General features: G+C 34.5%; 1 protein-coding gene across 1 annotated transcript in view; it reads left to right on the forward strand.

Annotated features, from left to right (window-relative positions):
* px (MAP7 domain-containing protein plexus) overlaps positions 1-26,576 on the forward strand; it is a 121,408-nt gene that overhangs the window by 19,441 nt on the left and 75,391 nt on the right. Inside the window, exons 2-3 of the mRNA XM_090116502.1 lie at positions 19,190-19,514; positions 20,619-20,823. Of these exons, the coding sequence (XP_089972628.1) occupies positions 19,190-19,514; positions 20,619-20,823 (530 nt within the window). The remainder of the gene's footprint in view (positions 1-19,189; positions 19,515-20,618; positions 20,824-26,576) is intronic.

Raw genomic sequence — 26,576 nt, forward strand, 5'->3', positions numbered from 1 at the left:
TTATTTTCTTCAATTTGAAAGCAAATCAAAGGGATTTTTTATGATATGGTACTAATTATTAGACTAAAGTTATTACGCTGAAAGACAATACCTTAGATTTTAGAAAAATACACAATTATACATAGCTAGGTGTATATTATTGTACTTTATGAAAGCGGTTAAAAGTGCATTATACGCAAATAAAGTACTGCGAAGCTAACGCTTAGACTTAACTAGCGCTATTGTTATCTAAAATGCAGTTGTATGAAAAAATGCAGCAACAAATGCAGTTGAAAATGCACGTCAATTAGGGGCCACTCTTGCCCCGTTCAACGCGGGTTGAGTGCCCCGTGCAGCGTGCCACCAACTAGCGAATAAAGGCTGATGTGTTTTTAAATTACCAATAGTTTCGCTTCAAATACTAAACGCTTCTAACTTTAAACTAAATGAAGCTATATGATTGGTTATACAAACACATTCCTCGCTACACATCCTCGGACATTATTGGTGGAACATACGCTACACCGTGCCAAGACCGGGACGTGCCCCGTCCGTGCTCCATCCGGGGCTCTATCAAAACATTATTGTATACTTTTTGTATGTACACAGCGTTTAAATGTGTCTGGATATTATTTCTTTTGTTTCCCGAATCCCGGCTCCCGCACGGCCCGTGAATCATTGTTAATGGGCAAAATTGCATTGCCCTGTACCGCTTTGGGGCATGGGATATTGACATGTCGGATTGGGACGCAATGAATTGAATGTGCACGGTATTTAATTGACATGTGCAGTGAACTGTATTAATTAAGTTAAAAAAATATATTGTGTTTATGGGAAGTTAATCCCTACTGTTAAGTAGGCGTATCGTGATGATAAATTATAGCGTTGTTTTGTTTCAGTATTAAAATGTGGTTCTCTTAGAATATGTTAATGTCGTTAGAATGGAATGACCACAGACATGTATATATAAGTAGACAACGCAAGTACCGCGATCTGTATGAAAACCAAGCGTGTCATATTTTTTGTACTGACCTTGACGCGTTATGACGTCACGAGCGCTTTTTAGTGATGTTAATTTCATTTTACGCTAAATCGATTAGGCCGCCACTCGCGCGGCGATTCTAGTATCGTCCTATCCCATCGAAGTAAATCGAAAGAAATCAGATCAAACTAGATCTATGTCTAAGAGGTAGTCAAATAAATGAATCGTAATCGATCACTAAATCGATTCAAGACAGAAAAATGATAATTACCATAGACAGAGGGATGATAAAATAAAGTTATAAACCTTTTAATATTCTAACAAGTAAACTAATGTGTTTTAGCTTTTTCTTACATATGCCCATTGAGTTACCATGTACTACGTACTAGAGAGGCCATCGAAAGAAAGTAATGAAACTGTCAATCAATCAATCTTTATGTCCCGTTGCATCGATCCATTTTCCTTTTATGTTCGGGTTACTTGGAAAACTGAAAAAACAAACATAGTCTAAGCAATAAGGAGTTTTCTTAAAAAACTCCCAAGATGACACTTTAACTAATGGCGTCCATGTCATAATATTTATTTTTAGTACCTTTGTATTAAAATACTTAAAAGTTCTAGGTCAAGTCGTATTAAATGACAAAAAAAAATCTATGCCTTTTTTTCTGAAAAATTGCTCCTTCAAATTATCATTTATCTGTTCGATTATAAAATCGATTAGAATCGAGAACTGTTGCATCAAATGAACATCACTAACCACAAAATTGGACAGAAAAATGAGAACAGAAAAATGAGAAGACGCTATTCATTGCTTGTTATCATACGACGCGATCTTTACCGTGCCAAGTAAAAGCCGCAATGTATTCCGAATCATTTCGTATGATTTGGTATCCGTGTTTGTCACGATCGTTTTCCACAGATATTCTTTATTTGATTTTAAAATAAATAGTGCATATTCTGATTAGAAAATTACTTACCGGTGGAAGGAAACATCTCTGCTAACTCGGCCACTCACAGCTGTGGAGTTTCTATAGTTTATAACGGCGTAATTCGGCATTTTACTTTATTCAGCTTCACGTCTTTCCTTGGCGAACTGCAAGCGCGGACTGAGTGTAGGCCAGCGTCAAGTAAGTTTCATAATCGTAGTTTGGACACGGGAAGTACATACACTCGCTTAGTCTATCTTGATATATGTCCGTGGGAATGACCGAATTTTGTACACCGGGCGATCGTATCGGTCAATTAAGGGTGCGTATAAAGCAAAATTACCAATCTTCTATTAGATGATACGTGTAATATTCAAGACCAAATCTAAAAAATAAAATATATATCAAACTAGATGATATGTTCAACGATTCTGTTCAATCAAAAACATAAAATATTAAAATTGACTCGATAAAAAAAAATCACCAAGTTAGCTCTAATTTTCACACTTTTACGTTTTCTACTTGACATGGTAATACTTATTATGATTTTTTTTTCATAAACAATTATATTAAAACATTTGCAAGATATTTGTCAGAGCATTTTGTGTAATTACTTTTAGTTTCGGTTTTATCTGCGATAAACCACTTTTGGCGCTCTTTTTTTCTCGAGATAAACGTTTGATTTTGTCACGATAAAAGTGGTTTATCGCAGATAAAACCAAAACTAAAAGTAATTACACAAAATGCTCTGACAAATATCTTGCAAATGTTTTAATATAATTGTTTATGAAAAAAAAATCATAATAAGTATTACCATGTCAAGTAGAAAACGTAAAAGTGTGAAAATTAGAGCTAACTTGGTGATTTTTTTTTATCGAGTCAATTTTAATATTTTATGTTTTTGATTGAACAGAATCGTTGAACATATCATCTAGTTTGATATAAATTTTATTTTTTAGATTTGGTCTTGAATATTACACGTATCATCTAATAGAAGATTGGTAATTTTGCTTTATACGCACCCTTAAGGAAAGCTGGCATGTTCACAGTACTCACACTTGTGCAATTTCACTTACAGTATGTTCAAAAATAAATGCGACTCTAGTTTCATTTTAGACTTGAATTGTAAAATGGGTGCGTTGTAGATAAATATATATGCAAATATAATTACATACTTATGAAAGCTCTCATAATTTACCTGTAAAATTATAATTTAAAAGTAAATCAATTGATGAAGTTAATTATTTATTCTAATAATAATCAATTGGATAAAAGTATTAGTAATCATTCAATTATCAAATAATAATTAAATTTCAGGTCATAAAAACAATACAAATAACACGTGCGCTTACTCCCAACACACGGATGGTTGTTTTGATAATGATTTAATTAACGGGCGTTTTTTTTAATAATGTGATAACTCTGATTAATTAGTAATTTGATTTTTGAAAAAAAAAATGCCGATTTTAGTCAAAATTTATATTTTTCTAACAAGATCCTTATCATCCAAATTTCCACCTTAGTGAGAAAAATTGACATATTTTCTAATGAAAATGAACAAAAAATTAAATGATTTTATTAAATACTGTAAAATAGTCTATAATTCTTCCATTTACTGTATCACAAAATTCTTCATAGATTTTTAGATATTCGTACTACACCAATTACATCACCCTGTATTTATAAACAATTGCAAAATATGACACATACATAGGCCGGGAGATACTGACACAAAATTTCGGGTCATTTGTAACAGAATGGCGGTTCTACAGAGGTCTTATTACGCAATGACTAAAAGAAAAATGATGGTCAGAACTCAGATAGCTGGTACCGGTGGACTAGTCGCGTGGGCGTTAGTCGAACTCGTCGGATAAATAGCGAAAGTCAAACGATTTGTAACACAAAAATTTTAGAATTCACCGATAGCCCATAAAAAGATGTAGGCGGTAGTGTCATGCCATACTTTTCCGGTGTAACTTACAGCCCCCCATACCGACGCGATGCGTTGATTAAAAAAAAAACAATTCAAACATTTGTACCAGGCTATCTTTTGCACAGGTAATCATCATCGTGCAGACATTTACGAAAATCGCCATGCCATACTTTTCGGACGATTCCAAATGGCCACCATACCGCCGAAAATCTGCAAAAAAAAATTTTTTTTCGCCAAACAATTTGTACTAGTATTGCATTTGGATTTTTCGAGAGTATTTGATAAAATGTGACCATTATTATATTTGCCATACTTCTAGTAGGGGGAAAAAGTGCTGCCATACTTGAAAATTAATTTATTCGTCACGTTTCAAAAATACGACTGTACAATACGTAAAATATTTTTTTACAGTATGGGATCATTATATTCTGTTTGTTTGTATACAATTCTACCTAGAAAAAAATATCGCAGATTGCAAACATGGGGTGGATGATTGTAAGACTTAAGCCAAAACGTAAAAAAAAATGAAAAGAATTGGCGATTTGTACCAGTACGGCATTTTTGGAAAGTATATGATGCAACGTGACCATTATTATATTTGCCATACTTTTAAGTTTTAATAGAGGGAAAAATATAGTGCCATACTGCTACAAATCGTTCAAACTACGAATAAAATCTTACAATAAGAAAAAAATCTTATACACATTCGCCACCTCCCACAGGTATGGCATTATCACACTTCTATTTATAATCATTCAGGAGTTGTTGAAAAAAAATGTAGGGTGGTACAAATCGTTTGGCGAGAAATAAAAAATCAAAAATTTGCAGATTTTCCGCGGTATGGCGACCATTTGGAATCGTCCGAAAAGTATGGCATGGCGATTTTAGTAAATGGCTGCACGACGATGGTTACCTGTGCAAAAGTGAGCCCGGTACAAATGGTTGAATTGTTTTTTTTAAATCAACGCATTCACGTCGGTATGGCGGACTGTAAGTCACATCGTAAAAGTATGGCATGACACTACCGCCTACATCTTTTTTAAGGGCTATCGGTAAATTCTAAAATTTTTGTGTTACAAATCGTTGGACTTTCGCTATTTATCCGACGAGTGTGACTAACGCCCACGCGACTAGTCCGCCGGTACCAGCGTTCTGACCATCATTTTTCTTTTTGTCATTGCGTACTAAGACCCCTCTAGACAGCCATCCTGTTACAAATGACCCGAAATTTTGTGTCAGTATCTCCCGGCCTAACATGTGCAATGTGTAAATGTGTTGACGTTCCAGCTCTTCTTAATATACCTATATCTACCTACTTCATAAATGTTTTTATAGAGAGGTAATTCATATTTTGTTTTACCTACTTAATATAAAAAATATAGAGCCTTAATTACATTGATTAACATAAAACACGCAATAAATAGTCTAAAAGGATTGTTGTAACGACTTCTATAAATTGTAGTGACGTGGTTGTTCCAAAAATAATTTGTGCAAGCTCATAAACTGTGTTTCGGTATAAATAAGAATTGCCGTATCACCTAAATTCTTTTTAGTGCCTCTAAGTTCATTAATCATGTTTTTTTATATAAAAAATACGTGCTCCAATAAAATGTCAATCATTCAAGCTACAAGCTATGTTGCTGGCTTTTTAGTTTTTATTTTAATATGTAGAAAGATTCGAAGTAGGTACACGCATCAAATATATAGCGCAGATATTATGTAGGTATACTGTATACTTAAAGTATGTACATAAACTTGCTCTTTGATAGAACCGACATGAATGTTGATTTATGTATTTGTTGCGACTGTAGGATTGAAGCAATGTACTTTTATAAGATCCTGTATTTATTGTATTGTATGTAGGTAAGGTTGCGCCTGCATAATAATAAATTAATAAGATGTAGTGCCATTTCGATATTATGTAATCTTAATAGGTAAATTAAGCTTTTCTAATTTTTTTGAATATTAAATTTTGAGTGTACACTTGTAAAAGTTTAAAAGAACAATAAATTTTTGAGTTTAATTCAACTCGATAGATGGAGAACCTAATAGTAAATAAAATAAACATTCCTGTTTAGGTAGGCAAGTAGGTACATATTATACCTACAGACTAAGGCCAATTAAAAGATGCGATAACACGATTAAATTTATAAATAAACGTATCCGTTGTGTGCACCACTGCATCGTTCAACAAGCGAACTACTAGGTATACATATATACACAAACGACGATTAATTTCCAATAATAACCGGCAAAAACAATGATCGATAAACAATCGGCACGGGCCTGCGTAGTTTCGGCTGCGGTCCGAACGGGGTCAACGCATAAATTGAATGCTACTTTATATTTTGTTGTGTTCCGCTCGTATATCGTTGTGACGTCCGGGATTGTGTGCGACTGCTCTAGTAGTATATTCTGCTTTTGGATGTGTAGGTATTATAGGTATACGGAGATACCTAGCTCTCCTAGCTCGAAAGACGGCTCAATGGGATCCATTTATTTATTTATTTATTTATTTGCACAATCATAAGCATCCCAAATCACAAAAGATTGGGTTTGCGATCAAATTTATTTCTTTTTAAAAAGTTTAGGCTTACACAAGAACAAAGCGCCCAAAAAATGGCTCAACCTTGCGGAGTTTAGCACGAGATTAGATTAGGAATAGACAAACACAAAAAGGTGAAAACAACCTTACTATTGTTTTGTTATATATAGGTAGATAGGTACTTTAACTTTTGCATCCGCTAGATAGAAGCCTAATAAGTTATTTTGCACGTACAAAAGGAAACACGGAATTATATTTTGTTTCTATATTACCTATATGTAGATAGTTATCAATGGTTAGGAGTAACATGTTTGTCGTTGAATTCATTAAAGTGTAACAAGCTGCGATATATTTCAATTCAGCGGACCCATCAGACCCGAGAGCGGAAACACAATTGCCTCACCCTCGCATTTTGTGAGCACCTACTTACTACGTGGGTACTTATATTTCGTCAAATGCCAAATTTGTAAGTATTCCCAGCACAATGGCCGGGCTTCGAGCTCTGCAGGCGCGGCTAGCAACCGAGCGTTTTTCCTTTGCCCACCATTGTTCGCACCAAGGCCGCATCTAAGAAACCGTGTACCAATTTTTTTTGGAAGTGTGTCGACACGACCGTGTAGGCCTCGATCTCTCGAGATTGGGCCACTCCCACCACGGCGAGAGATCGCTGTAGCGTACCGTTAGGTAGTTATATTGCGAATTTGTCCATTGTATTTGCTAGGATGCCATTAAAAATTGGCTGTCGGTAGGTTGGTTTGATGTCAAACATGCGTGTAATAGATTTTGGATTGTCGATCTTGTATGTCTTGTAAATAGTCATTGCTTGGATGAAACATGTAATGTAATATATTATCTTCAAAAAAAGTAGTACGTACATATAGAGCTCTTCATATCTTCATCGGAAATTCTATATGCTCTTGAATTTATAGCTAATGTTTGAAATTCAAACAGTTATGTAAATAGCATTCAGGATTATTTAATATTAGCTGCATCTTCTTCATGAGATATTTACTTATTTAATGGGCATATAAAATTAAACGCAAGGACAGTAGTAATAGTTAACGGTAAACATGAGTTACGTGAACGAGCGAATATATTAAAAGAAACTTATTTGCCCAACGATAAGAGATATCCAGTAGTAAATACAGCGCATAAATATATTATTGTTATCACGAAGTGTGTATGTGTTTTTATTGAAAATAAAACTTTTTTACGATATTCCGTTTATGGCGGCTTTTATGGTCACCGTGCACCGTTTGATGCCTTCGACGTGTTAATTTTTATTTTATTTGTTTTCCCGGATATGTTTAGTATACCTATTGTATCGTTTTTGGTATTTGTTTTGCAACTATATTTCATGAGGATTTACGTATTGTACCAAATATGAAATAACAAAACATAATTTCGTATTTATTGTGTAGGTATTGTAATAAAGCTAGTTTTATATTATTTTATTGCGTATAGTTGTCATGCTTAATCAATTGATAAGCGAAAGGCGTGAAACTACACTTTTGCAATAATTACCTGCTTGAATTGTACAATATTTTTGAGTACGACGGGGTTGGATATTGATCTTTATTATAAAAAATGGTGACATCACAAGGACAGATACACGCGCCTACTATATATATTATATACATATTTTTAATCAGATAAACTTATCTAGTATCGTCTTGAAATCTAAGATTTCTTTTATTATAACGTCTATAATACTTTTTTTAGCAATTTCTTTTCATTAATAGCATTAAGTTATTAACAATAACCACGTATTTTTGAAAGAGATTACTCGAGCACAAGACTTGATTGTCGATTCTACCTATACTCTCTATAGAAACTGGAAATGTTCAAGTTACACAATAAATTAAAAACACATTCAATCACTAAAAAGTACTGACATAAAAATACGTCTAAAGTCTACTATTAGTGCAAAATAAATCAATACTAAAACAATAAAAAATATACTCGCATTTCGCTCGAAGCATATAAATCCACGTTGTAAAACAGCGGACAGTTAGCGTCGATCCGCCGAAGCTACGGGTGAAATTGGTTTTCAGGCTTTTTCTCCAAGGTTTTTCTTCACATTTCACGTTGTACAATGTAGGTACGGGTCTAAACCGCTCCGGGAATAACCCCTTTTTGTTTTATCTACAATTGCTTTTTCCGTTCGTCTGGGAACGCGCGCCGCTTTTAGAGCCTCTGGTGGGATGGTTATGGAATTTTGTTTTGGAACTTGAAAATTTTTTGGCTAGTGGGTAGTTATAGGTTAGTGTGTGTTGCGACTGTGCTATTGATTGGTTGTTAATCGGTTATATAAGTGAGATCGGTAATGCGTTTGATGTTTAATGTAAGAGCTGTTTAGTTTAAGAAGGTATTGTACAGAACCTACCTACAGGACTTTTAAGTTCTTGAAGTAGGTTTGTCGATTTTTGTCCATTCGTTTTGTCAGGTTTGTGGCACGATATAAAAAAGAAAATTTGTGATATTTTTATGAAACCAGCTAAGTATCTTAAGAAGTAAAACTGAAACTACCTAAATATTTAAAACTGAGGAGCTATATTAAGCTTACGGAAAGGAAACGCGAAATTGCTTTATAAATGTCAAATAATACGGGAAACGCACAAAGAACAGTTGAAATTGTGAGTCCCCATTATTTAGGTCTAAACGTAATATTAATTTTGCTTAGAATTATTAAATTTTACCCGCGATTCCGTCCTCTCGCCGTAATAATACACTTTGATATTGAAAAATCTTTCGTAGCTGCTTTGTTTTTCCTTCTGTTTATCTAAAAGACCATTTATGTAGAATTTATTTGTGTATTTAAGAAATATAGGTATATTTGAGAACTTTCGTTTATTGTTAACTATATCAGACTGGTTTTAATGACTCGATTTTACTGGATAAATAATAAATAGATACGTTATCCTTTTTTCATTAGGACTATTTTCATGTTGTTTTTTTGAAATGTTTTATAGGTACGTCTCTATTTTGTTAATATGATAACTTTAATGTACAAAAGGTACGAAATGTTCTCTTCGACACAAAAAAATGTCGTCATAAACATGCATGCATACATAAAATAGAATAGCGAAATATTTATAAATATTATATGCATAATATGAATAGCAGTACATAATATAATGTGCTTAGACAAATCTGCCGCCAACTAGACAAACAGTAAACACGAGTCTTGTACATAAGTGATTAGACACAGTGACGAAATGATGAAGTGTGATTATTCTGCGTTTGCCAATACGGTGACATAATCACTGTAGAACATGCACGTGGTATGGCAAAGCTGCTAAATTGTAACATGTACCAACTTATTATATGCCTTCTTAACAATGGGCAGTGTTGGCCCAACAAATGAACGTTCATGTTTGCCGCCAGTACGGCGGTTATGAATAAACACCTATACAACGACGATCGATCATAGACATTTAGGCCCTTTGCACTATCGCATCGTTATTGCCTCTATAACTCGCCCAACGTTGCCCATTGTATGTAGGTGGGATAATCCCATTTCTGATGTCAATTTTGATGATGTTTCTAGTGTGCGTGTGAGATTTACAATTAGAGGTCAAGGAGTAAGTTCTTGGAGCAAATTAAGTTAAATAACTATGTGCAATGCAATCATAAATCAGCTAAACAGATGTGAAATGCATCTGCCATCATAATTCAATTTATACTCATTGTAATGGTATTATGGATGCGTTTGTATCGTAACATTTTCTACATTTCATCATTTAAACTAAATTATAATTCCTATTATATTGGTAAATTTTTTTATATCATTGTAATAAATAGCATAGACATAGCAAGTTTTATCTCATTTTACGTACATATTTTTAACGTTGATATATCCGACGTTGGTAACTCCAGAGGAACTTTTAAAGACTGATAGATTTAACGGCTGTCCGGTCGTTTCCAAACTTTTAAGACACATCAAAACTTTGTTTACCAGTAGTTAGTGGAAGTTTTTAAGTAATATTTTATTTCGAGGGGCAATAAAATCGAACGTAAAATGTTTGAAGTAGGTGTACTATAGCACTAGACTGTATGTATAAGATTTCAACAACTGCAATAATATCTTATAGTTAGTTGTTGAAAGACTGAGTAGCAAATATTTCGGCAGCCATGCCAAAATGTCGATTCATTATATATCACTAAAAGATGATAACGTTAGAATCTATTTTCACTTCGTCATCTCACGTCACATTATGCCTTAATGAGTCGTTAAATAATAAAATATGAACATGTAATAGTGAATAACGCGAGCGTCGTGGGTTTTGATAGCCGTTGAACCTCGCTTCGGGCCAAACTCGACAATCTCGGGTCATCGGTGTGACGGCAGACGGGGCGGGGACGGAATGTTTCTAGCTAGGTTTAATAAGTATAGGTCGATAGCACATCTGAGATGACTGTACGGATGTTGGAAGGTGGTAGAATTGAGTTAGGTTGCAGAAGAGCAACAGCAAACGGTTAAGCATAAAATATAAGCTTCTAGTTTTGTGATGAAAGATATCATGCAAGATCTTATGACCTGAACTATTGACTTGGTTATAATGTTTTACTATTCATAATATAATACATATATCATTAATTCTATTTCTCTCTTTAGAAAAAGTGGGTGTGTTCTTTATGTAAAGAATGTTTTGCCTAAACAAGAACATTAGATCAAACGACAAAATTAAATTATTGAATCTCCACAGTGTATAACTTTTTGCCACAATAACAAGACACAGCTTTCATTAGCCGGACAACATCGGCAAATATACTCAAAAACGCAAACAATTAAGGGCAAATAATATTTCCGTCTATTGGAAGTTTGAAGAGCAATAAAAATATACTCGAGTGGGACATAAACGGAATTGTGGGGGGTGGGGAGGGGTGAACTGCAGGGGGAGGGGGGCACGAAGGGTGGCCGTGTTTACATTGTATTTAATGATTGAAAATATACACGAAAATTGAAGCAATTTCTGTGTGGGCTGTTCGTACGGTTTTGTATTGTTTTTGGTTCGTGTAATTTTTGTTTGTTGAATGAAACATAATAAGAGTTGGAGAGGTAAATAATTATGGATGAGACGGATACGTAGAGTTGGTAATTATGTGTGTAGTTCGATGTATTTGTAGATGATATGTTCATCTGTTTCATTATTTGATTATATATACTTATTTATTGAACTTGCACTTTAATGAATAATATTTAAAATTAAAATATCAAGTGACTAGCATAATAATTTATTTGTAATAGCTTCAGTTTTCACCTGATGCGCGAGTAAACATAGATCTACACAAAACAAATAAATATTATATGGACATTTATTTAATTTAAATTTTTTAAATAAAATGTTTTTCCAATATTCACATCATGTTCTATTTCATTACAATTAGGATGTATGTTAAAACAGAGCTCGAGCTACGGAAAATATGTATTTTATGAGCGGTAGGTTATAGGTACCAAAACAATACCTAATTGAATACACGTTTCGTACACAACGAACAGACGGACAATGAGATCCGTTTGCACGTCAATATGTGGTGACGTCACAATATGATGTGTGTGTGTGTGTGTGTGTGTGTGTGGGACTATTGTCTTATGTATTGAAATTACTAGTTGTGGGTACCTAATTAATACCTATATGTAGTTAGAGCCCTTTCAAGAAATCGTGCAGGCATATTTATCACTTTAAAAGAAGTAAAATATAAGGACGAGGATCTTATAATAAGACATTTTTTTGGTAAACGCAAATAATTAAGCCTATAAACTGAGTTTTTTTAACCTACGTAATATAAAGCAATGATTGTAATCATCTCGACCAGTTGAGCTATTTTTGAGGTAGGAAATGTCACGGTAAACAGACACAATATGTATTTAGTATTATAAACTTTCGTTATCTGGTCTGTGAAATCAGAAACACTTGCAAACTAAATACCACTTGACTATAAAACAGTTTATAAGCGATTACATTATGTATTTCGTTTATTAATTACGACCGGCAATTGATTACATTTGTTAATTGTTTTATTCAATAACGTGCGTATATTTATCAATTTCGACTCGACGTATCCGTTCGGACGCAAAGTTCATAACATGAATTGCGGCGATGCACATACACGCCCGCTAATTGCTCGGCGTTACGTCACACTAACGCGAGCCTAATGCCAAACATTCTCTAAACGCACCGCGAGCCGAGCCGCTAAACCTGTCTTCTCTATCCATGGTTTCGTACCTTCATCTTTCACACACTACACAAGCGCAGAGCTCGAGCTGTGAATACGCAAAATTTTCTGCGGACTTGCGTCAACGACAAGTGCGGCGGGTGAGCCAATAAATGGTAGCTATGACGTGCTATTTGATAATTTGAGTAGTGACGTCACGCGAGTCGCAAGCGAGCGTTGCGTAAGCGAAACGACGCGAAAAAGATCCGCGCGTCTGGCCACATACCACGCGCAATGTAATCACTGGGCACGTTACTGCATTCGATCATTGTATTTGTAAATGATTACAAAGCCCCCTAAGCTGTATATATTTTTAGTATAATAAAATAATTATAACAAGATTATATTGTCGAAAATTTAATTGAATTGATGGATAAGGATTATTTATAATCTGAGATTAACGTGACAGCTAGTAATAATAGTTTTACGCTTATTTATTGTGCTCGTTCAATGATTTATGAGGATTTATATTTTGCCTAGTGATATATTAGGTTTTGTATTTCACAACGTTGAGGAGGACAATGATATCTGATAAATATCATTATTTGATAGTGACTGACGTTTTGCAAATTGGTGGCGGCTATATATCATAAATCGTCTTTGCTTGTTTTTGTTTTGCCAGCTACTTATGTAGTAGGCTAGTTCATTGACCTCTTGTAGACAGAAGATGCAAATTACAGCCCTACGTTTATTGTTGAAGATAAATGTCCTAATCAACCTATGCATATTATAATAGGGTTACGCGACGGTGTGAGCGCCGGCCCGTTCGGTGCAACGCTGGCGCCTGTTCAACAATTTAGTAACGACTTAGTTATACGCTTTCCGCTGCCAGCCGTGCGTTTTGTATCGAATTGCTGTGTTGCGTCTATTGGCGATACATTCAGTATTTAGAGCCTGCTATTAATTCTATTTGTTTGCAGCTAGCGACAATTTGCTGGGAAATTGTTATGTGGAAATGATTAAGCCTTTGAGAGTACCTATTGAATATAGGGAAGGTATTACTAGCGTGTTCTTTTGAGTTAATAATTTACAAAATAAATGTACTTATAACTACACCATATTGTATCGTATACAACTTGAAATGTATTTTTCCGAATTACCTAACCTACATACATAATTAATATAGTACACATAGTTGTTTCCCTTTGTGCTACAATGACAAGACGAAAATAAAACCCATCTTAGGCAACATACTCGGGTCTTACAGTGTTATCCATTCATGATTGGCAGACAAGTTTCTGCGTAACGATTGTCATTCTTATCCCATAGTGTTACGGTGGTGTTTCGGGTGGCAAGAGCATGACCTTCGTAATGCAGAGGAACCTAGCTGAAAACTTAGTCCACTGTGAGATGTATTAAAGCTAAAATTAGGTGGATCTTGTAGATTGATGGTGTGGATGATGCAGCAGTTAAATTGGGTTCAGGAAGATAGTTGATTACATGACTAGACTAATTATTTATAATACGATGGAGAATTTTGTGTTTATAATGGCAAATGTATTTGGTTTTTTGTTATATGGATATGTAATAAAGTAACTCAATGTAATTTACATATGTAATTAATTTGTCTGTTTTACTTGCTCCGACTTATTTTTTACGATACGACCGATATTATAAGACAGCTAAATATTGTTTACATTGACGAAGTTCGAGACTTTAGCTAGTTATGATAGATATTTTTGACGATAAAATGATTTATAAAGAAAAAATATTTATTAGAGTCAACTCTACAATTTAGAAAAACAATACATTTAATCCAATAATCCAATAAATCATTGTCTTGATTATTTTAATGTCATTTTTCTAAGTCCACTATAACAGATAAGCAGTTATAATCATAAGTAGGTAGTTAGATTATTTCTTAGATTGGAATGATTGTAGGATAAATACAAAATTTAGACACCACTTGATCTTTGTAATGGAGTTGATATTTTTATTTTCTAAAGTGTTTCTCAAATCGATATAAGAAATATAATATACAATAGATTTACTGTATTTGTCTGTTTTATTTTTCCTTAATTAAAAAATATAAATTTGACGAGAATACAATAATATTATGATTTAGGATTATGTGATAATTTACATGTAAATAAAATAAATTAATTAAGTGGAATCGTATTCTCACCTAGACTTAATAAAAATAATCATTTTCACCTGCTCTAAATAATTTATTATCCCCAACGAATATTAAAGCCATTCAAAGCTCTATCGAAACGCGCAGGTGATCCAAGATAACATCCTCTCTTTATTAAAAAGATAAACATAATATATGTATAATACATTTGAACAATAATTCCGAATTGTAAGCTGCGGATGAAATCCCTAAGCTCCTCAATGTATACACGCCCTAAGCCTATTATCCATACTTTGATAAACAATATCATACCTTATTTCTGTGTTGTAAAGATTAATTTTGAGTTACATGAAGCAATTAAGGCTGTGTACACACTGACAGATGGTTAAGCTTTATTTTATTACTTGTGTTATTAATTTTTCACATATTGCCTATAATTGAAACGTTAAAAATGAATCATAAGTAAGTACATTTATAAATAAACAAAATAAACTCTTACTTGACAACATTTTAGAACGTTTAATTATTAAAAAAGCTTATTGTTTTTTTTCCGAGTTGTCATACGTAATAACAATGCGAGCGACTAGTCGCGCGTGAATGGCAGCCCTTACTCAACTACCCTAAATCGTGCAATTAGTGACGCATGTTTTTCTAGCAGGGCTGCCAGGTGGCAGTTTTAATAATAACTATTAAACGTGTGTTATTATATTTTAATTGCGTTTTGATTGCGACGTGCGCCGTGAAATGCGGTGATACAAGTTCGAAAATTAGGGGGATCTAATGATAGCGTTGGTTTGTGTGTTTTTATATTTTACATTCGTGTTTTTATTTGTTGCACGGTTTTTAAGTTGCGAGGTTAGCAGCGTGCTGTTTTCCTTATGTGTTGAAAATAATATACGAGTAATTTAGATAGAAACTTTACACCTAGGTAAAGAAAGCAACTTTATTTAATACATAAAAGTTGACTTAAAATCACAGAAAGTATTTGAAAGTATACAAGCTAAATAGTTAAGGGTTTAAAAATAAGATCATCCATACTAATATTATAAATGCGAAAGTAACTCTGTCTGTCTGTCTGTTACTCAATCACGCCTTAACTACTGAACCAATTTGCATGAAATTTGGTATAGAGATATTTTGATACCCGAGAAAGGACATAGGCTACTTTTTACCCCGGGAAATAGGATAGGTTTTATCCCGGAAATCCCACGGGAACGGGAACTATGCGGGTTTTTCTTTGACTGCGCGGGCGAAGCTGCGGGTGGAAAGCTAGTAGTAAATATAAATACCTATGGATGAAGCGATTGTACTTTTTCTACATTAAACAGAGCTCACGCGAGAATCATACGTTTTACGTTATGATACAGTATAGCTACTTTTAACGGATAGCACACGCGATTCATTCATTGCTCTGATTATATGATAATGTGTTAATCGCGTGTTAAATCAATTTAAAAAGAAATTTTTGCTTTTTCACACTTGTTTTTAACAATTTACCTACTCATTGTTACATGGAAAGTATGTGTGATTATTACGAGAATGTTTTGTGGTATAGATAATGTAAATAATATGTGAAATGTAAAATTTTTACAGAATAAACTTCTTTTAAACTTTCGTAGGTTGTAGATATTGGAATATTAGTTGAGTAGGTCGATACTTAGCTGTTTTTAACGAGAATAGGAAGTCAACAGTGTTGTTTTATTTTTAAAGTGATGTCTTCTTCAGTTCCTAGAAATGGACTATCATCGACCTCTATATCACTATGTACCAACAGGTATAAACTATAATATCATAGATAGTTATTGTGTGTTATTTTGATAAAGTTATGCGTGTTTTATTATTTAAAATTCATGTTTTTATGCTTTATCTCATGCTGGCAACCCTACGTAATCTAACAGCTATCTACCTACAATGATGATCCGTCTGTATGTCCGTCCGAATGTAATTTGCGTAGGGTTCGCATGGCGTGAGCCGTGGGGTGCAGTGAAAGCCTTATCAGTAGGCTGTATAGTGTATATAGCACTGTTCGGCTGGCGGCCCTTTGTGTGCATGTACTGTATGTAGGTATATTATGTGACGTGTTTATATATGCCTTTTATAAGCTACATAGGATATACGTGCAAGGGGTGTAGTTGCAATAAAAATGAAAATAAGAGGCACATTTTAAATGATAATTTAATCCTTTTACTGCGGTTTAATACTGCTAAAACTTTAAGATTATTTAAAGGACATTACGTACTGCACATTCACACATATGAATACATCAGTGTAACACAGTTCCATGAATGAAATATTATATCTATGGGACCCATACGTTTTGTGTATCTTTGAGATTATAAACATAATGACAATATAAAGTCTATTATCCACATGTACGTAACTTTTATTTTTCCCTAAACAACGGGCATATTCACGTTACAAGCACGCACACAACGCACGATCACAGTCGTCCATCACATTGTGAGCATACAATGTCGCATCGTTTTTGTCCCCGCCGTTCGCGACGTGCAGACACACGCGCGCGAGCTGGAAAACCTCGGTTAAGCGCGAGTCGGACTTGCGACACTATATAGTTTCCGCATATATAAGCTGAAGAGATCGCTCGTCCAATTTATGACTGACAAAAGTTGTTTAACTTCTTTTTTATTATTCGTTGTTTGAAAATTTGATATATCATCTCTGAAAATTTTAACTGTCTAACTATCACAGTTTATGAGATACAGCCTGGTACGTACGGAGTGACGGACAGCGAATTAATAGGGTCCCGTTTTACCCTTTGTATACGGAACCCTGAAAACCGTCGCGCGAGAGTATAATATCTATAAAAGGTACAACGAGCCGCGGAGGGCAACGACACAGCGTATGATCGATGTCGCGATACTGTGTATCGATCGAATCTACTGATTGTGTGTTGTATGATTGTGTTGCTAGCTGGAGACTGCGGATTTACCCGCGTGGTGCCCAAAAGTTGGCTGATATGCTATACAAATGGAGAGAGAGAGATATCTGTGTACTAAAATTGATACGGATTCGATCAGCTGATTTTGCGTTAGAGTAACGACATCTATACATCATTACAAAGCTTCACGTTTATAATATAATTAGGATTGTAGTAGTAGAGTGGTCATCAAGGGCAGTTCTAACTTGTAAGAAAATATTTAATATTGTACTTAGTGTATTGTTGTATTTTGTTTGTCAGTTTAAATTGTAGTTTATTTGCATTCAGGTAATGAAACTTGACAGTTTAATCTGAATTTTGTATATCAACATCATTTATGTTATCCTATTTAAAATATTGTTTACGGTTATAACTTATAAGGTTCTACAATCTACATGCTGTCAAGCGCTTCCTTATTCACAATAAAAAAAATGCATTCGAACGAATGCAACGTGGGATTGATTGCAGGGTCAATTATGTATTAGAAACTACATATATTATGTACCTGCCTATTTTTTATTTGTCTTATGCTTATTATAATTTGAATTTTCATAGGTCTAACTAACCTGACCTAACGTGACATTATATAACACGACCATATACTATGTACACAGACATAGATTGAATACGACTCAATATAATCGATTACTTTGTATAAGTCGTGGTCACGACAACGGGTGTTAATGGTTTTAACTGATTACCGTGTTTATGTTTATCTGTACATATAATTATAGTATTTGTAGAAACCGGGTATTGGTATTACGTTGATATTTTCTGTCTGGGTGGATTTGAAGGGATTATAATAGAGGCAGTACATACGATTACATATATATGTATATGAATAAAAATTATACTAAGACAAAATTGATAAATTTTCGTTGAAGAAACTTACAAGCTAGGCATTTGTCTCTCATACAGGCTATATTATGAAGGTATAATTTCTAAACCGAAGATATTTTTTTTATAAGCATCACACAAATTATTAATGGTCGCTGTAGTTCAAAATATTTATTTTTATTTTAATAATTTGATGTTAATTTATAAATGGGTCTGTTATCTGTGCATTTATTCCGTTCACAGTTTCCTGTTCGTTTTGCATGTACTTAAATATAAATAATAAATAAAATAAAAGTTTACATTGTCTCGTGACAATAACTATTCATGGAACATGTTTACGTTTATTTTATGTTTGAATATAATAAATGTTGTAATTTATTGATATTGAATGAATATATTTATTACATTGTTATGGAAAAAACTCGAGTGATTTATATCTCTATTGGCTGTAATTCTAGTAAAGTGCGGTAATACCTATACAGTTAACTTGAGTAGCATACATAATCTATTAGGAATACAATAGAATTCTTAACTTTGTTAGCCTTCTTGAAATGAACAGACAATCTACAAATTATACGTACTTACTATGTTGTATGAATCTAGTGGCGAATAGAGTCAACAAAGAATTAATCGAATAATGTTTTATGTCTATTAGGTACTGTTTTAGTCTAAGTTTTAGTTCTTAACGATGCATGTTTTCTGAAGTTATTTATTACCAGTAATTATGTAATAAGTATTTTTTTGATGTTGTTACAGTTTCGCGACGATGGAAAAAGCGAAAGCGTACATAAAGAGCTCGCTGAACGCGGGCGCGGCGGCGGTCGCGTGCGCGGGCGGCGGCGCGGGCGGCAACCCGAGCCCGCCGGCCACGAACGGCACCAACAACGGCACCAGCACGCCGGGGCCGGGCGCGTCGCCGTCTCCGGCCGCCGGCACGCCCGCGCCGTCGCCCGCGCCGCCCGCGCCCCGCTCGCCCGCGCCCGCCCCGCCCGCGCCCGCGCCCGACGACAGGGTGTGCTTCGTGTGCGGCGGCACCGGCTTCAGCGACTACTTCACGATACGAGTGAAGCCGGATCCGCAGGTGATTTCGTATATGTTGATCGGCTGTAGTTAAGTTGAGCATCAGAAACAAAAGCTTCTGTTGCTATCGCTGATCGAATTTTAAAACAATCACCATCAGAAGTAACATTTTCAAACACAACTCAGTCATAGGTGAATAAAATGAATGAAACAACCAAAGTTCTTATTAATTTTGAAGCTAAGATAAAATACAATATTATGTAATGAATATCGCAGTCTTATGATCCATGAATTGATAGCATTCATAAGCTGAGTAGAAATATGAATATAATGTCGCCATTTCACTATCACTAAGTGTAGGTACTAAAGCACTAAAGTCTACACTGATATCCCAAGCGCCCCCACACCAGTGCGCACCGGTTCGAACCGGATCCCTCGCGGCGCTGCATAAAACAATTGACCCGCGACCCGGCGACAATTTCGTCTGCTTGACGCCGCGCGACCCCGCGCCGTCAGCTGATCAATTTATTTGGCGACATTTTATTATCAACTCTGATTGAACGTATGATTGTTTTAACGGGCACGGTAGCTTTTGGTTCGGTGTTATTGAGCTCGTGTCCCGCATTGTTTTGAGGGGCCCGAATTTGTAGGATAATTCATAGTCCGTATATACCCAATGTACCTATGCAATATTATTATAAATTTCAAGAATTTCAAATTGATGTTTATGTGTGCCAGATATTAATTTCATAAACAACGAGTTAGTGAAAAGAATTGCACGTTTTGTTTATTGTTTATTTTAATTCGAAGAACTATGTCGAATATCTGGGTTCAATGAGCTCTTTTTGTTTTCATAACATAATCTGCCATTTGTATGTTAAAAGGCTTTTCACTTTCAAATAAATACGTAGACCAGCAACAACAATAAAATATTGAATTGGCATTGGATCTTATAAAAGTTTTGATTTGCTGATCAATTAAAGAAACGATTTGAATACCTGTAAATTTTTACCTGTAATTATTATAAACCCAGCTAGGATAAATAAAACATTGGTATGCAACAATATCATAAGTAAAAAGGCTTAGTACAACTATTGATGTACAAAATTTCCATCATTTTATTCCCTTGTATTCATAATATAATAAGCCCGCTGTCACCACGCAGAGCTCGGAGCCGTACTTCCCGTTCCTCGGCGGTCACGCGCCGCCCGCGGACTACCGGGCCGAGGGCGACGAGGACGGCACGGTCAAGTGCTGCTGCGTGTGCTACACGTTCCTGCGGCAGCAGTGGGAGCAGTACGACCGCGAGAACAAGCCGCACAGCCAGCGGTTCTATTGGATGAAGCGGTTAGATGGGAAACCGTTTATTGGTGAGTGTGGGTAGTTGGTAGCAAGGAGAGTGGTGTGTGAGGGTAGGTGGATATAATATCGGTATTGCAAGAAGAGCGGTGTGTGAGTATGCGGGTAGACAGATATATGGTGTGTCAGTTGACATCGAGCGATTGGACTGAACGGACGTCTTGTTATGTAGAATTTAATTGCAGCAAAAATCCTAAAACCTCGTACATAAAGAGAATTTGCGATGCAGTTATATTTTTAAGCGGTATAATAGTTTAAAAAGTTACTTATCACGCTTCTGCTAACATTCAACTTTTGATAAAGATCTTATTTTCATAAATTCCATACTAATATTATAAATGCGAAAGTAACTCTGTCTGTCTGTCTGTTACTCAATCACGCCTAAACTACTGAACCAATTTGCATGGAATTTGGTATGGAGATATTTTGATACCCGAGAAAGGACATAGACTACTTTTTATTGCGAAATATGTACCACGGGCGAAGCCGGGGCGGACCGCTAGTTACTTATATATAACAGCCACTTACTATAGAACACTTATAATGCATAATATCTCTATTCTTCACCACTGAGGCGACTATAATACGATTGATTGTCGCTAATTACATAACTATTTGATACCGTTAATATAATGAGTACATAATGCCATTATGCACGTGGGATCGATCGTGGGTTCGGTTCCCATGAGATGTTACCTTGTTTCTTACTAACCTTAAATACGGGACTTAATGGTGAAACTAGTAAAATAATAACCTATAAAATATATTAAAATCTAGTTGTTCCCCGCGGTTTTACCCGCATTGCTCTGCTCCTATTGCTCTGTATGGTGATATGTAGCCGAAAACCTTCCTCGATAAATAGACTATCTAACAGTGAAATAATTTTTCAAATCGGACCCGTTATTCCTGAGATTAGCGCATTCAAGCAAACAAACTCTTCAGCTTATTAGCAGGCTCCTGAAAAACAGTTCTTCGCTCTAATTTGTAAAATGTTTTAAGTGGAATAAATGATTTATTTATTTATTTATTAATATTACTGTATAGATTACCCAATGGTAGCGTCAGAATTTATATCACAGGAGTGCTAAATAAGTAAACATATTTATCTACATACAAAATGTATTTTTTTTGTGCAAAACATCGTTATGTCGCACATTTTCTGTTTAGTCATAATAATATCGCTAATAACGTCACACTAAACAAACACCGACGTAGATAACTGATAATACACTTAACTAGCTTTTCGTCTACGACTTTGCCTGCTTTGTCTAAAACTTAACAAATTATATACGAAAAAACTTTCTCGAAATCCATTTTATAGATATCTATTATAAAAACCGCATCAAAACAGTTGCGTACTTTTCAAGATGTAAACATACATAGAGACAGACAGTGACAGCGACTTTGTTTTATACTATGTAGTGAAGATTTATATTAAGGACGAAACAAAATACATTCTACGATCATACGATAGTACGACTGTACGAACAGATGAAAGAATAATATTTTATCATAATGGGAATCGAATCTACGCCCACGCGTCTAAATGCGAATGAAGCCAAAGTTGAATAAGATACTTCTAAAGATAAGTATTGAAATAGAAATCTATACTAATATTATAAAACTGAAGAGTTTGTTTGTATGCTTTAAACTTTAAAGATCAGGAACAACTGGTCCGATTTCACTATTAGATAGTCCATTTATCGAGGAAGGCTGTAGGCTATAATATATCATCACGCGACCAATAGGAGCGGAGTAATGCGGGGAAAACCGCGGAGCACAGCTAGTCAATAATGAATGTAATTTATTCGCTATTATCATGAATTGATAACTTCATAAATACAGAATTGATTCTAAATTTATGATGCGACGGTTGTTGCATATTTTTATACCCATTAAAGTCTGAAAAAAATATTATTTATTTTATCGACTCGTGCAAAGTCGTGGTCATCAATTAGTTTATCACAAATGGAAATGCACCAAGTTATGTAAATAAACACGTTTAACGAATAAGCAATTAAATGATGATTGAAATAAACATGTTTTGTTTGTTAAATTTATTGTTTGTCGGATGTTGCATTTCATTTCCCAAGTACATAGTATAAACTACTTAACTTTATAACGTGAATCTAAATTTTGTTTAAGGGTATGTTTGGTTGTGAGTACGAAAGCGCTTAGCGGATTTGAATCAATTGTATTTTCGAGATAGATGAACATTTTAAGCTTGTTTAATATAATTTATGTACTGTGTAGGATTTTTTGTAAAAATTTGATTAAGTATAGGTTATTTTTCTAATACTTAGCTACTATTTAACACAAAATAACTCTTGCACATAAAATACTAGATTTCTGCCCGCGGCTTCGCCCGCGCAGTCAAAGAAAAACCCGCATAGTTCCCGTTCCCGTGATTTTGCGTCATTCAGTGAGATTGCGTCATTTTCCCGGGATAAAAAGTAACCTATGTCCTTTCTCGGGTATCAAAATATCTCCATACCAAATTTCATGAAAATTGGTTCAGTAGTTTAGCCGTGATTGAGTAACAGACAGACAGACAGAGTTACTTTCGCATTTATAATATTAGTATGGATTTAGTCGTTATATTTCTTCTCGCCGTTGAATATACCACTTCATTGCAGTAGCATATTACAAGTTTTCCTTAAAAATTAACTAATGAATTTCGCACGTTCCGTTTGCAAAGAAATTTTAAAAATATATAAAAATTAAAGGCACGCAGCGCAACGTAGCACTTCCTGATATTTTTAAAGGAAGGAAAAATTTTTGTAAAAAATTTCTCACAGGAATTTTATTTGAGTCGCGTCGAGTTGAGAAAAAAGCGAAGGAGAAGCGAACTGGGTCACGGGTAGAGTAATGTTGTGTGCAATTTTGAAAAGTCGAAAACTATTTTTCCGCCGGCTTTTCACGGTTTTTACGAAATGTCTTGTGTATTTGGAGAGGTTGAAATGTAGACTGGAGAGCTTCGAGTGTAATGTGTATTGTTGTGTTGGTGTAGTCGCGTTTTATATTGGGATAGAGATAAATTTTATGATTTTTTTGTAGTTTTAAATCTATGTGTAGTAAATTTTATCCGAATCACACCCTGGACACTCCATACAAAATGATCGTTTTGACAGTCACACTGTAGAGACTGCAAATGTGTGTGTTAACGCTTTATGGTTGGCACATTTGTGAATAGCGTAAAAAAAAATTCGCGTTTTTCTGATGAAATACATCCGTAAACAGCACAATATCTAACCATTTTCTACGAAAAACGATAATCACAAATCCAAAATAATAAAATTACTTTAAGTCAATTTGATTAATGTTGTCAATCTTCGTTGCGTATCGTCCTTGCAGAAAAATATGGCCCATTTTATGTCTGATCGCGCGGGGGTGAGGTAAGTTTAATTTTGGCGGGAGGCGGAGAGTGTCCGTTCTGTAGCGTTTAGCTACTATTATGTATTCTGTGTCCGAATTAGAAGTTTATAATTTTTCATTCTTGCAATAGTAATAAATTAACGTTAAAAATAATCTATACTTATCTATTACTAAACTGTTTTAATAAATGAGTTTTGTTACAAGACATAGCAGTTAGATACATGAATAACCGGAACCACCAGGTTTAGGGCCGATTTTTCAATGCTTGGATAAAACTTATCCGTCCAATAAAGTATTACACGATAATATTAAAATGTCACGTAAACTGTCAAATACGGGCAATTAGAATACGTTTTTAAAATGGTAGTTTTATACATTATTCAACGAATAAGTTTTATCCAAGCATTGAAAAATCGGCCCTTAGTAAAAGCATAGTAGAATATAAAATTTCGCAATTTGAATGATGACATCAGCTTCCCATACATAAATAACTAATGCGATTGAAAAACATGAGTAAAAGCGGTCATATTTTATTAATAGCTACATATTTTATTCAGCTTATTATAAAGGTTATAAAAACCTATTAAAAATAACGTTCTCATTCACATACATGTCGCAAAAGCAACCTAAATAAAATTCACTCTAAACATTTCACATCTCAAACAAGATTGAATCATAAAACGCTAATATGATAAGCGTAAGAGAGAAAATTAAATTCTGTCTAGATGAAAAAAATATTCGGCGATATCTCACTGTGTGGACTGGGGATCGATTTTAACAGAATTTCAATATCTAAACGACACCTCCCTAGGGGGGACGGTGGCCACTACCCACCCTACACGAAAATATTTTTATCTCTTATTGAGCCTCGTTATTTCACACGTATTCGCGTGCCTAGAATATTTTTTAGGTATATCAGTGTAGGTACGTAATTTTTGGCGTCTACCTATGTACAGGGTGGATAATTTCCTCTTTTTGTGGCGGCGCGTCACGGAGGAGGGTGATCGGTTTATCGGTTTATTTCTATATTTATGTTTTGTGAAGGACATTAATATTACATATTGGTATTATGAGTGTGTAATGAATGTTTATGAGGTATGTTTTCAATATGGTAAAAGTATTTTTGTGTCTTATTGAGTTGTGATTCGTATACGTAAATGTAAAATAGCTCTCTCATTATATTTTCACTATATCCATATAATATAAGCTAAATACAATTTTGTAGAAACTAGACTATTCAGAGGTAGATTTGAGTTTTTCAAGCTGTTGTTTTTTTTTTGTTTTGCTTTCAAACACCTTTCTGATAACAGAAAAGTATTTGCAAAATCGGTCCAGCTGTTCACGCGTGATATACCAAGGGACATAAGTACTCATTTTTATATATCTATCAATAAACGCATAGTATATCTCATTAATCATGGCATCTTGTTCCGCGGCCAGGGTAACGAGACACCATGAATAATACATGGAGAGGAGACTGGGGACGATCGAGTCTAGGTTTTTTTGTTTGAAAATTTTATACGTCTGTTTGCATGACTATGAGATGTTTGAATTGATACGAATTTAATTGATATGATATTGTTTAAAGGGTGGTGTGATATAGAATATTGAGCTTTGGTTATTTTTTTTTAGATTAACTTATGTAACATACTTCTACAAAATAAAAATGAATCGCAAAATGTGTTGTGTTGGTAAGCGCATAACTCGAGAACGGCTGAATCGATTTCGTTAATTATTTTTTATAATATTAATTCAAGTACGAAAATGGTTCTTATGGAGAGAAAACGTAAACATTTACCACGGGCGAACCGCTACTTATATAAACATAGGTAGGTATTATAGTATAATTATTGTTATTTATGAAATAACTAGCGGTCCGCCCCGGCTCCGCCCTTGGTACATATTTACGTTTTATCTACATAAGAATCATACTCGTACTTCAAGGAATATAATAAAAAAATAATTATCGAAATCGGTTCAGCCGTTCACACGTGATGCCGTGACAACGCGAAACAGGTTTCATTTTTAATTCTGAAATAATAATTAGCCGCGCTTTATTTACAAACCGGCTTCTAAAAGTATAATGCCTGTGCTGTATTATGTTTTATTTAATTTATAATGAGTGTTTAATATATATTTCTTAAGAAAATTTACTTGTAGTATTTTTAACCATGGTCACGAATGTGGCAATTTATGTTGTTCTCAACACGTTCCAACAATAATTTCATAAATATGTCGCGGCTAATAATAAAAATAACTCATACTTTTTTCGTGTAATTCTTTTTTACACGTTTTTAAATTACCAAATTTAGTTACAATAAATAACGAGCTAATCAAAATTGAAAATCTACTATATATCAGAAAATACTATTCGTCCTTTTTGGATACT

This window comes from Colias eurytheme, chromosome 25, assembly GCF_061535395.1.
Source record: "Colias eurytheme isolate Ceu_HAF_F1 chromosome 25, ilColEury1 Martin Lab GWU primary, whole genome shotgun sequence".
In the NCBI taxonomy this organism is placed as follows: domain Eukaryota; kingdom Metazoa; phylum Arthropoda; class Insecta; order Lepidoptera; family Pieridae; genus Colias; species Colias eurytheme.